At 46.4% G+C, this 12,239-nt stretch overlaps 1 protein-coding gene across 1 annotated transcript; it reads left to right on the forward strand.

Moving 5' to 3' along the window:
* Positions 1–271: 271 nt before the first annotated feature.
* On the forward strand, positions 272–11,851 carry Cct5 (chaperonin containing TCP1 subunit 5). Its single transcript, XM_075975778.1, has 11 exons — positions 272–461; positions 3,950–4,010; positions 4,467–4,631; positions 5,930–6,128; positions 7,467–7,659; positions 7,734–7,883; positions 8,365–8,484; positions 9,024–9,209; positions 9,305–9,442; positions 9,639–9,819; positions 11,613–11,851. The coding sequence occupies exons 1-11, from the start codon at positions 357–359 to the stop codon at positions 11,738–11,740; spliced, it is 1,626 nt and encodes a 541-aa protein (XP_075831893.1). The 5' UTR covers positions 272–356; the 3' UTR covers positions 11,741–11,851.
* The last annotated feature ends 388 nt before the right edge of the window (positions 11,852–12,239 follow it).

Raw genomic sequence — 12,239 nt, forward strand, 5'->3', positions numbered from 1 at the left:
AGGAAATTAGCTGCGCATTGCGAGCCTGTCTTCAAAAAAGTCTCGTAAATCACAACCTTGAATAAGTGACTGAACTGGGTCTAGTATTAGTATTTGGGTTCTATAAGTTGCCTTCCTAGTTTTGGAATAACCCCCCTAGCTTCCTGTATGATAGAAGTTTCCAAGAGCGGCGGATTCCAGAAAGCACTCTGTGGTGTTAAAAAAGTCACACTTGGAAAAAAAAAATCGCGCGCGGTCTGTACTACGCACGCGCGCGCGATTTTTTGCGTCGTCTCGCGAGAGGAAGGTGCCTTCTCTATTCCGGAGTGGTCCCTTGCCGGTTGTTGGGAAGTGCCTGTTCTTCTAGTTCGCCCACCATGGCGTCCGTGGGGACCCTCGCCTTCGATGAGTATGGGCGCCCCTTCCTCATCATCAAGGATCAGGACCGCAAGTCCCGTCTCATGGGGCTTGAGGCCCTCAAGGTAACGGCCCGCGACGCCAGGCAGCGGGATGAAGGGAGGCGGCCGGAGCGCTCTTCTGCGCCTGCGCTGGCGTGGGAGCTGTTCAGCCATGTGCTGGCCCGAAAGGTCGAGAATCCCCGGTTCCGTGGAGCCTTTGTGGGTTCTGTGTGCACACCCACCCTCTGGGCGGGAGAGGTCGTAGAGGCCTCAGCCCGAAGGTGGGGTGGCCCTTCCGAGCCGGGTGGGGCCGCACGCAGCAGCTCACCTGGGGAGCCGGCCCGCGGACCCCCAGACGGAAGGTGGAGTCGCTGGCGTTGCGGTTTTAGATGGCATGTGCCTTAGACACGGTTCCGTCCCGTAGAGGGAGAAACTTAGAAGCGTAGAAAAGGGGCGCTCGCGCGACATGCCGTGTGCTTTCCGAATGGCTACTTGGAGGCTGACAAATGACAGTGGAGGGAGCTTTTCCAACTTTTGAGAGAAGAAACTGCCCGACACACAACGTGTTTGGGCCAGAGCCTTGCGTTCGTTCAGAGGTAATGGTAAATTCTCTTGGGCCAGAAAACACATAATTTTGAAGTGGAAGGAGACAGTTTCAATGGAGCACACACGGTTGGCTGCAAATTATGATAATTTACCCAAAATTGGAGCTCTTGAGCCCCATCATAGGGGAACAAAGACGTTACCCTGAGGAAAGGCGGAGCCGAATTGTTGAGTAGAAAGGAATGTCCTGTAGAAAGAAAGGAATAAAAAAAAAAAAAGACCAGATCCCAGATAAGAAACAATATCACGGGGCTGGAGAGATGGCTCAGTGGTTAAGAACACTCACTGCTCTTCCAGAGAACCCGGGTTCAATTCCCAGCACCCCGATGGCAGCTCACAACTGTCTAAAGATCCAGTTGCAGGGGATCTGACACCTTTACACCAATGCACATAAGATAAAGTTAATTAAACCCTTAAAAAACAAAAACGGATGGCTCAGCGGTTAAGAGCATTGCCTGCGCATTGCCTGCTCTTCCAGAGGTCCTGAGTTCAATTCATGGTGGCTCACAACTATCTGTGATAAGGTCTGGTGCCCTCTTCAGGCATGCAGACAGAATATTGTATACATAATAAATAAATATTTAAAAAAAAATCAATGTCACTGAGAGGTGTTGCCACGGAGCCCCTTCTTGGGTTTCACGTGTGCCTGTCAAGCCAAGGACTTGACAGGTGTATTGGGGTAGCCAAAGAAGTGGCCAGAGCAACTATAGATGTTTGGTTCTGTTTGCTTTCTAGGGGGATTTTTTTTTCAGGTTGAATGTATTATGTGTTCAGTTCCATTTTTTTGTCCCCACCTCAGGGTGGGAGGGATTTTACCGATGTAATTAATGTTGACAGTTGTGTCAGCCGTTTGTGCTAACTACGTGGACTGTTGCTGTGGTCCTCGCTCAGGGCAGGTCTGCTTACAGAATTAGGCGCTTAGGGACAGGGAAATCGCCAAAGATGTCCCAGCTGCTGTGCTAGAGAAGGGCCATGACGTCAGTCTACCTCCAAGTCAAAGCTAGTGGTGCAGAGCAGTGAGTTTAGCCTTGGCATTGGGGCCAGATTATTTGTAGTAGAGGCTTGTTCTGTGTGCGGTGTTGACCTCGGCTCAATAATACATACCCAGGTAGTCAACCAAAAATAAGCTCAGGTGCCCAGTATCCTTGGGCACCCAGAGAAATATTAATCAGTGATAGTTATTTAAAAAGCCTCTTAGGAATACATACTTGCAAAGTGCATTTTAAGAGTCCCCAGAGTTTGCAAAGACAAAATGAACTTCGTGTTTTCTAGTCTGCCATTGGGAGTGAGGAGAGATGTTAATGAACATGTATGCTTGCACAGCTCTGAAAACACCCAAGATTTCTGTGGTTAGAGAAGTGTGCATCCACCTGCCCCTCCGGGGTGAGAAGATGAGTTAAGAGACCCAGGACTGCTCCAGAGTGCTTTGCTTTCCAGCTTTAGTACTCAGTCGCCAAGAGTCCTTGTCTGCCTTTGGAATTGTCAAAGGGCTTGTTAGAAAATATGTTGATTAGTGAATAGGAAGAGGAGGGGATATATATAGTCTTGGAATTCTGTAGGATGATATTAACCTGAATTGGTGGTGGCAAGAATAAAAGAAGATGACATTGAAGGAAATGAGAGCCAGGTGTGTGTGGGGACAGGGAAGGGTCCTTTCAGGCTTGTACCATGAATATTTTAATAACATTGATATAAATTCTGGTGTGGGGAGATTGTTATAATTAACTCCTGAGTTACAAGAGTAGCAGTGAAAACAAACCAACCAGGCCAGATGTTGCAGTGGAGCTGTGGCTCGCGTTCCTAGAGTGTAGGGATCAAGATCTCGGGCCCATGAGGATGGTAATATGAGTATTAGGAATTGGGTGTTCTGGGGCAGCCGCTTTGAATATTCAGGTTCTTCTGTTTAGGGACATTTAGTTGGCCCTTAATATAGAATTTCTGATGCACTGAGGGTCATCCAAGATGACCATCTGCTTGCCATGGGTGAAGGTCACATGACCATAATACTTATATGGATAGGGCTTTTTACATCTTTTTCCTGTGAAGTTCTACATAACCCAAGTATAGATGTATGTAAAATAGGTATACAGATCAAACTTTTACTGAGACTAAATCATAAAACAACACTGCTTTTAAACAATGTTTGTTATGTATGTAACTTCACTTTTTATATTAAGCACGTGGCAGATTTGTATAATAACAAGATGTCTGTACTGTGTATTTTTTTATGTTAGGTTTATTTATATGTATGTGTGAGTACTTTCATGTATGTGTGTGCACTCTGGTGCTTGTGGTGGCCAGAAGAGGGCATCTGATCACCTGGAACTGGAGTACAGGCCATTGGGAGCTGGGAACTGAACCTGGGTCTTCTGCAAGAGCAAGTGCTCTTGACCACTATCTGAGCCACTCTGTCAGTGAGCTGACCTTCCAACCTTACACTAGTATCTCTCACAGTTAAGTTTGGTCTGTCATCTGTACAAGGATTTCAGGTGGAAGATGAATTGTAGAGCAGTTTAAAACAGCAGTCTCCGGGTCCTGTCCCCACAGGGTCATTGGTACTAAATTCTTAGCCATCATTCAGAACTTTCCTTTTGAAAATAGTTTTGTTAAGAATGTTAGCAAGGCTGGCTCTCCTGTGGGGTTAATGCAGTGTTCTCTACTATGGTGAGCTTTGGTGAAAACAGAAGGTATTATGTTTACAGTTGGCCTTTCTGTTCTCCAGGTCAGTAATGGTGATGGCCTGCCTCCTCCCATGCTGAGAATGTAAAACACAAAGCACTTGACTCTAAAGCTTATAGTTGTGAAAGTTCCTGCTTAAGTCAGACCTCTCTCTTAGTGTGGAAATTTCTAGATTTTCTTTTTTTTTAGAAATTACATCAAGTCTTTCTTTCTGTAAACATCAGCTTTGTGCCTTTAATTGTTGAAATGACCTGTAACTTGCTTATATTTGCCTTTTCTGTTTCATTTAGTCTCACATCATGGCTGCAAAAGCTGTGGCAAACACACTGAGAACGTCACTGGGACCAAACGGTGAGAGAACCATTGATATCATTAATAAAGGTTTGACTTCATGGTACAGTCAGTAGTAGCACCTTCAGAAATGCAGTGGAGCAGTCCTGCAGCTCCGTTCAGCCAAGAAGCTCTGAATGTCCGGGCTCCTCGCAGTTTAGTGTGCTCACGGCTTGAGATGGGCTTTTCTTCCCTGCATTAGCATGTTCCAGAGCACACCTATGTCCTGAGCTAATGCTGTATTCAGTAGTGTTCTGTATGTGGTGGTTGGTCGCATTTCTTTGGTTTGAGACACTTAGTCTGTTTCCAATGTAGAGTTTGGATTAGCTAGTAGAAGGCTTTCTTTGGTGGATGTCTTTTGTGTGTCGGACTGTTTGTTTCTAATGAATGTCACAGTAAGAATTGTTTGAGATGCTCTCTCTAGCCCTTGGTTACATATCATTTTCCCCAACTTCCTTCTGAACTTTTGTCTTTCAGGGCTGGACAAGATGATGGTAGATAAGGATGGCGATGTCACCGTAACAAACGATGGTGCCACCATTCTCAGCATGATGGATGTTGATCATCAGATTGCCAAGCTAATGGTTGAACTGTCCAAATCCCAAGATGATGAAATTGGAGATGGAACCACAGGAGTGGTTGGTAAGAAAAGAAACGACCTTCCTAACTTAAGAGGTTTTTCAAAGGCATCACAAGAGCCAGTGTTTCTGTATCCCACATGAGGACAGTGGGACAGGCTGAAGTTGGGGAACACATAGCACACATGAGCCAGACTTTGGAAAGTGAGTGTTGGGAAAGAGCTGAAAGCAGGCAGGCAGAGTTCGTAGAGAGACAGGACAACTTGTAATGTGTCCTTTTAAGCTGCAAAAGTTGTTGAGATAAATGTGCAAGAGGCAAATTTCTGGGTTGTAGGTTATTGTATTAATGTCCCTTGTCCTTGAGCTACATCACGGTTATACGTCGTGGTATGGTTCTCATACCAGAATACAGAAGGACAGTGACATGCCTTGATTCCTGCAACTAATTCTCAAAGAGTTAATTGGAGGAGAAAACATGGGTTATCACGTTTCGTTCTTTTTTGTTGTTGTTGTTGTTTTACTGTTCTTAGCATTTTTTTTCCTCTGAGATTTGAAATCTTCAGAATGATCCAGAGTTTGAGGGCCAGTAAGATGGTTCAGCTAGCCACTTGCTCACCAGCAAAGCCTAAACACCCAAGCTTGACCCTTGGGGTCCACATTGTAAAAGGAGAGAGCTGACTCCAGCTGGTCATCCCCTCAGCTCCACACCCGCGCATGCTTGTGCAGATGTGCAAACCAAAGGAGATGAAAACACATCTGTGGCTAATTTAAGTCAACACTGTTGGAATTGCCATAGCTTTCTTGTCCACTTACTTGGAATGCAGCAAGTTACACATTAGCAGAACCAAATTCATTTCTGTACACAAGAGCAGAAGGGAGCCAGGTTGGTTAGGGAGCCGGCGCTTGGCAGGCATCCACAAGCCAGGATGCCCTCACTGAGCAGAAGTCCCTGGTCACAGAAACAAAATGTTCTGCTTTTCGATTAAACTGTTGTTCTTGCATGTGGCCTACATTTTGTGTATGCTTATTGTGGGGAGGGTCACATGAAGAACAGAAGACAACTTTGGGACTCAGTTCTACTGTGGGAATTCCGGTACTGTCGATATGGCAGGAGATGCCTTAAACCACAGATCCGTCTCACTGCCACTACTGCCTAAGTTTTTGTATCAAATTCATCTTTAAAGGGCAGCCTATGGAATTTTTACTAAGATCAAAACTAAGAGAAATGACCTCCTCCCTTTCAGTCATAACCCTAACTTCTAAGATTACATTCAGCCCAATTCTAGAATTAGTTTGGGTGTAGCACATAAGGCTGTAACGTAAATTTTGTAACTTAAACTAGTTGTCTGTTGTTGGTTGCAGTCCTGGCTGGTGCCTTGTTGGAAGAAGCCGAGCAGCTGCTGGACCGAGGCATCCACCCAATCAGAATCGCTGACGGTTATGAACAGGCTGCCCGAATTGCTATAGATCACCTGGACAAGATCAGTGATAGTGTCCTTGTTGACATAAAGAACCCTGAACCCCTGATTCAGACTGCAAAAACCACGCTGGGCTCCAAAGTGTACGTGTCCTGTTAGTAAAGCGGTATGGTTTGCAAGCCTGCCCTTTGGAGGACTGTTCGCCTGTTCTAAAAGGCAGCAGTGTGGTTTGCTTGTTTTCCTGTGTTCTCATTGGAGGCTGGATTTGCTGGCTAAGTTAGTAAATCACCCTGACTGTTAAGTTCTTCTGACACTTCCTTCCATCACCTCTTCACTAGGAAGTCATTCTGGGGAAGCACTTTTTTTATGTACTGCTCTAAAGGTGTAATTAGGGTGGTTTTAAAATTGACCTTCCCATCTTATAATTTCTGTCAATGTTTCCTAGCATCTGCTCTAAGGACTTAAGTGGTCTCAGCCTAGGGGTATTCCTGTCTGCAGTGGCAGAAACTCCTGTCTGCTGCTATTACGTGACATATAAACCCAGCAAAAGCATAACTACACATGACTCTTTAGTCGCTCATAGTAGCCTTCACCGGAACGTTTCATGAGTGCTTCCTTGACTTTGCGCCTGTTTGTCACCTCCTGCTTGATACCACTTTTTTTTTCTTCGAGACAGAGTTTCTCTGTGGTTTTGGAGCCTGTCCTGGAACTAGCTCTTGTAGACCAGGCTGGTCTCGAACTCAGAGATCCGCCTGCCTCTGCCTCCCGAGTGCTGGGACCATTTTTTTTTTAATGTAAATATTCTTCGTGTGGGAGAGGATTTGGTGGTGTCTTTATTCCCTCCTCTTTGCCCTCTGATTTCCCACTTAGTACTCTAATTACATTCATTTTGTGTGCATGTACAGCCTATGGGTCTGCTCTCTCCTACCGGGTGGGTGGGTCAGCAGGCTGGGGAGCAAGTGCTCTGACCCCTGAGCCCTCTCTCCATTCTCGTAACCCTCTGTTGCGTCACTTAATAAACGGTGTTTAATGGCGGAGCTGTTGGAGTTTCTGTGTACCTGGTGGTTTGAGCAGAGGGAATGAATGGTCCCAGCACAAAGGCAGCTGCGATAAATCTGAGCTGTGAAACGTCTAAGGACCGCTCATTCTTTCTGAGAAAACACGGGAAAGCTGAGCACCTACAGTGAAGGGCCAGACGTCCAGAACAGAAATGAAGCTAACATAATGTAGTTAGTATCCGAGTAGATCACCAAGGATCCTGGCCAGATGATTCATGCATTTTAGAGGACGGTCACTTGGGTCTCAAGACTTGTGAGTAGAATCGGTTCAGATCATTGAAGGGTTCACACAGCTCTTGTTTACTGCTTTGCGTAGGCCGAGTTGGCTCTGAACTTGGAAAGCAGCACTAATTTTCCTGGGAGTTTTGTTGAGTTGCATGCGGTGATGGTTTGAGGAATGTGAAAGTTGTTTGTTTTCATCAGGGTTAACAGCTGTCATCGACAAATGGCTGAGATTGCTGTGAATGCCGTCCTCACAGTGGCAGATATGGAGCGGAGAGACGTTGACTTTGAGCTCATCAAAGTGGAAGGCAAAGTGGGCGGGAGGCTGGAGGACACCAAACTTATAAAGGGTGTGATCGTGGATAAGGACTTCAGCCACCCGCAGATGCCTAAAGTAAGTCAGTGCTCTTACCCTTGGACACTGCTTCTGACTACGACCACCACTGAGGGCTTCTTTCTTCCCCACAGGAAGTGCAAGATGCTAGGATTGCGATTCTCACGTGTCCGTTTGAGCCACCTAAGCCAAAGACAAAGCACAAGCTGGATGTGACATCTGTGGAGGACTACAAAGCCCTGCAGAAATACGAAAAGGAAAAATTCGAGGAGATGATTCAGCAGGTGAGTCCTGTGGTGCTCCCTGAACCGACTCCACGGGAATTAACTCAACTACTATCTGGGGTCTTTGTCACATGGTTACAAATAGCCTGCAGTGTTGCCTGTGTTCGGTGTCAGCCTGAAACAAATAAGTACAGTAAGAAAAGTCGAATGGCATATTAGGAAAGAGGTTGGTTGTCCTGGACTGCCTTGTGAGCTTGGCGTCCTAGCTGTGCCTTTCGTACCAGCTCCCCTGGGCTTGAGTGGAGCAGGCGAGAGCTGTGAAGGAACAGGAATGAAAGCATAGTTTCCATTGGCAGGTATTAGCGTTAGAAGGATCCAGTAAAGACACACACGTGTATGTTCCTTCTCGGGGTGTGCTTTCCCGTGGTTCCTCTCAGTGCACTGGCTCCACACTGCTGTGCATCTCCCTTGTTTTCAGATCCTGTAACAAGGAACAAATAACTACTTGTTATTGATGAGACTTGTGGCATTTCTTTCCCAGATTAAAGGAACTGGTGCTAACCTGGCTATTTGCCAGTGGGGCTTTGATGATGAAGCAAATCATTTACTTCTTCAGAACGCCCTCCCTGCCGTTCGCTGGGTAGGAGGACCTGAGATTGAGGTAGGCTATCACTCAGCCTTTGCTGGGTGTGGGTGAACCTGAAGTGCATGCTGGTATTTGGTGCCACTTGGGCAGCACTTGCCTAAAACCACCACCACACATAAAAAGCAACAACTGGAAGAATGCTAGAGAATCATCTTTATTGAATAATGCTGCTTTGTATTCCTGGTGCTGCATAGTCAACTCTCTGGGCTTCTCTGACTCTTGGGGGCAGGAAAGCCTGGTACTGTACCTTCTGTGGTAGCAGAACAGCTCTCTTAAGCCCTGATCAGGACAAGCCTTGCTTCCCTTTTCCTTCTGCGCTTGCTGTGCTGTGGGGGACATGTGAGCTGGGTTCACAGACAGGGCCACCCAGACTGTAAGAGACTTTGAGTTGGGAGTTGACAATAGAACTGGGTACACCAGCCCCCAGAGCCTGTTGGTCTAACAAGACGCTTTGCCCGTCTGGTGAACAAGGTGGTCCTAGGTTAGATGTAGCTCACTGTGGTCCAGCTTTGGAAGTTCACTAGCATTGACCACATCTCTGTGTCCTCTAATAGCTGATCGCCATTGCAACAGGAGGACGAATCGTCCCAAGGTTCTCAGAGCTTACGTCTGAGAAGCTAGGCTTCGCCGGTGTGGTGCGTGAGATCTCATTTGGCACTACAAAAGACAAAATGCTGGTCATTGAGAAGTGTAAGAACTCTAGAGCTGTGACCATTTTCATCAGAGGAGGCAACAAGATGGTGAGAATAATCCGTTGTTGGACTGGGAGGTGGCTCAGTGGCTCCAGGGTCTTATTCTGCCTGCATGAGGCACTGAGGCATGCTCTTCTCCCCAGATCATTGAAGAAGCAAAACGATCCCTCCACGATGCCTTGTGTGTCATCCGGAATCTCATCCGCGACAATCGAGTTGTGTATGGAGGAGGGGCTGCTGAAATATCCTGCGCCCTGGCAGTCAGCAAAGAAGCAGATAAGGTAACGGGCAGAATCACAGTGGGAGCTGCTGTGTCTGTGGTTTCTATCCTGCCACCTTCATCCTGTAGATAAAGTCACTGTGGTTTATTAAGCTTGCCTGAGTAACTTTTCTGGTGTTTATGTAGGTACTGTTGTTGAACTGTTGTTGGGTCGGGTGGCTCTTGCCTAGTGCACTCACTGCCCTTGTGCCTTCCAGTGCCCAACTTTGGAGCAGTATGCCATGAGAGCTTTCGCGGACGCCTTGGAGGTCATCCCCATGGCCCTTTCAGAAAACAGTGGCATGAATCCCATCCAGACCATGACTGAAGTCCGAGCCAAACAAGTGAAGGAGTCCAACCCTGCCCTTGGCATTGACTGTCTGCATAAGGGCACAAATGGTGAGCTGCTTGTCGGGGTCTGTGAGTGAGCCCAGTTTCCACTGACTTAAATGATGTGCTCTGGCTGTGCCGAGTAGTCGTGTCACGAGGCTGCCCCTTGTGAGTTCTTGGTTTTAGTTGTTAGACTGCTGTAGGACCTATCTTGGTGACACTCATTTGATTGCAGTGCAACACTGTCTTCCTTCACACCGATGTCTCACGTTCCTTACTCAGTTGTCCCCTTCACAGCATAGCTCCTGGATGGCTGTGGCTGTGGAGTGTTTGGTACACTGAATTCTCTGTAGCAGCCTGGCAGGGCAGCTGTTGGATAGGTGGCATACATTTAGCTTGCTAACTTCACTACATTTTTTTTTAATTTTTTAAAATATTTATTTATTATGTATACAATATTCTGTCTGTGTGTATGTCTGCAGGCCAGAAGAGGGCACTAGACCCCATTACAGATGGTTGTGAGCCACCATGTGGTTGCTGGGAATTGAACTCAGGACCTTTGGTAGAGCAGGCAATGCTCTTAACCTCTGAGCCATCTCTCCAGCCCCCTTCGCTACATTTCTTTAATAATAGACCATGCCTGCATTCCTGCAATGAGTCCAACCACAGAACTTGACAGTATTATGAAAGTATTTTGACAGTAGCAGCTCCAGCATCCAGCAGGAGACCAGGATTCAGTCTACACCTGCATCCAAAACAAAATAGCAGCTCTTATTCTGACATGAAGGGTCTACTGGCTCAGCGTTGCAAAGACTGGATTTCATTGCAGTCCCTCTGGGTACTCTGAGCTGTCGTGTCACTGACTAGCTTCCTTGTCGTGAGCGCTGGCAGTTCTGAAAATGACATGGGGAAATTTGTAGCCAGTTGACCACTACAGCTTTGGGATTTTTCGTTTGGGGGTTTATTTATCTGTTAAGATTTTTTTAGCCATGCAGTGGTGGTGCACACTTTTAATCCCAGCACTCCAGAGGCAGAAGCAGTCAGATCTCTTGAGTTTGAGGCCAGCCTCGTCTACAGAGCGAGTTCCAAGACAGCCAGGTCTACACATAAAGAAAACTTTTGGAGACAGAATTTCTACGTGCATGAGTATTTTGCCCGCATGCATTTAAGTGTACTGTGTGTGTGTATCTGTGTCTTTGGTACTCTTGAGGACCAAAAAAGGGCATTGGATCCCTGGACCAGGAGTTAATTGGATGGGTGTAAGCATGCTATGTTAGGAATAGAAATCCACTTGATGCACTTAATCACTGAGCCATCTCCAGCCCCTTTTACCTATTTCTTTACTTCATTGTTTGGCGCTTTGATATTGCTATAGATAGATGGATATAGATATAGATATGATGTATTCTGAGTACTCTCGCCCCACACCCTGTTTCCTCCCTTAAGTCCCTTTCCCACATTCCTGCCTTTTGTTCTATTTGCGTTTAACCAGGACAATCTCTTAGACAGTTTGTAAAACTGTCCATTGGAATCTGGTGGGCTCACCCATGGGCGCAACTGAAGGCAAAGATCACCCAAAGTCCACCAAGAGCCGATAGTTTAGCATAGAGCGCCTCTCTCTGTCTGTGAACTGACAAATGGCACAGTCTTAAACTGTTTTTGTTTTTGAAATGGAATTTTACTATATTGTCCAGGCAGGCTGACCTTGAACCTCAGCCTCCTCTGTAGTTAGGAACACAGACATGCACATTGCAGCCTGCTAACGTTTCTTACGCTCTGTTGTGACTACATAAATTGAAGCTGCTTGTTGATAGTAAATGTGTGTGCTCTGGGGACCACTGATTGCTGTGTTTGTTTTTCAGATATGCAGCATCAGCATGTCATAGAAACCTTGATTGGCAAAAAGCAGCAGATCTCTCTTGCCACACAGATGGTTAGAATGATTCTGAAGATTGATGACATTCGTAAGCCTGGAGAATCTGAAGAATAAAATGTACCGTTCACCACTGTGACTAAATAAAGGGGTGTCGTGCTGCGTCCACAGTTATCACTGGTCCTCTCACAGCCTGTAGATGCTGAAATAAAAGCTGCTGTTTGGTAACTGCCCTCTTGTTCAGAGCTCAGTGCAGGATACACTCACAGCTTCTGTGTTCATCGGGTGTCTTAAAGCATCTTCATCCGCAGAGTTAACCATGTAAGGAAGCAGAAACACACTACAGATGCTGTTTTAGCAGCTTAGCTTTCCTCTTGTCAGGGTTTTGTTTCACAGTTGATGAGGAGATGAGGTACCCATCGGGAAGCAGAGGGGAGCAGTCCTGACATGAGAGTATTTGGGTTGCACAAGCACTGTAGGATTGAAGAAACCAGTGCTGGATACTTTTCACATGGCCCCTAGTGTGCTGGACAGTGGCCACAGTTAGCTCAGGTGCCAGTCAGAATTGGCATGGGCAGTGTTGTGCCTCTAGTATATGCTTTGAGGGCAACTGAGA

Source organism: Microtus pennsylvanicus, chromosome 6, assembly GCF_037038515.1.
Source record: "Microtus pennsylvanicus isolate mMicPen1 chromosome 6, mMicPen1.hap1, whole genome shotgun sequence".
Lineage (NCBI taxonomy): Eukaryota > Metazoa > Chordata > Mammalia > Rodentia > Cricetidae > Microtus > Microtus pennsylvanicus.

Bases quoted from the DNA above. Each gene is read 5' to 3' on its own strand.
- Cct5 (XM_075975778.1), top strand. From the start codon at position 357: ATGGCGTCCGTGGGGACCCTCGCCTTCGATGAGTATGGGCGCCCCTTC. The intron at 4,011-4,466 runs GTGAGAGAACCA...TTTGTCTTTCAG, and splicing joins AACGTCACTGGGACCAAACG to GGCTGGACAAGATGATGGTA. The intron at 6,129-7,466 runs GTACGTGTCCTG...TGTTTTCATCAG, and splicing joins ACCACGCTGGGCTCCAAAGT to GGTTAACAGCTGTCATCGAC.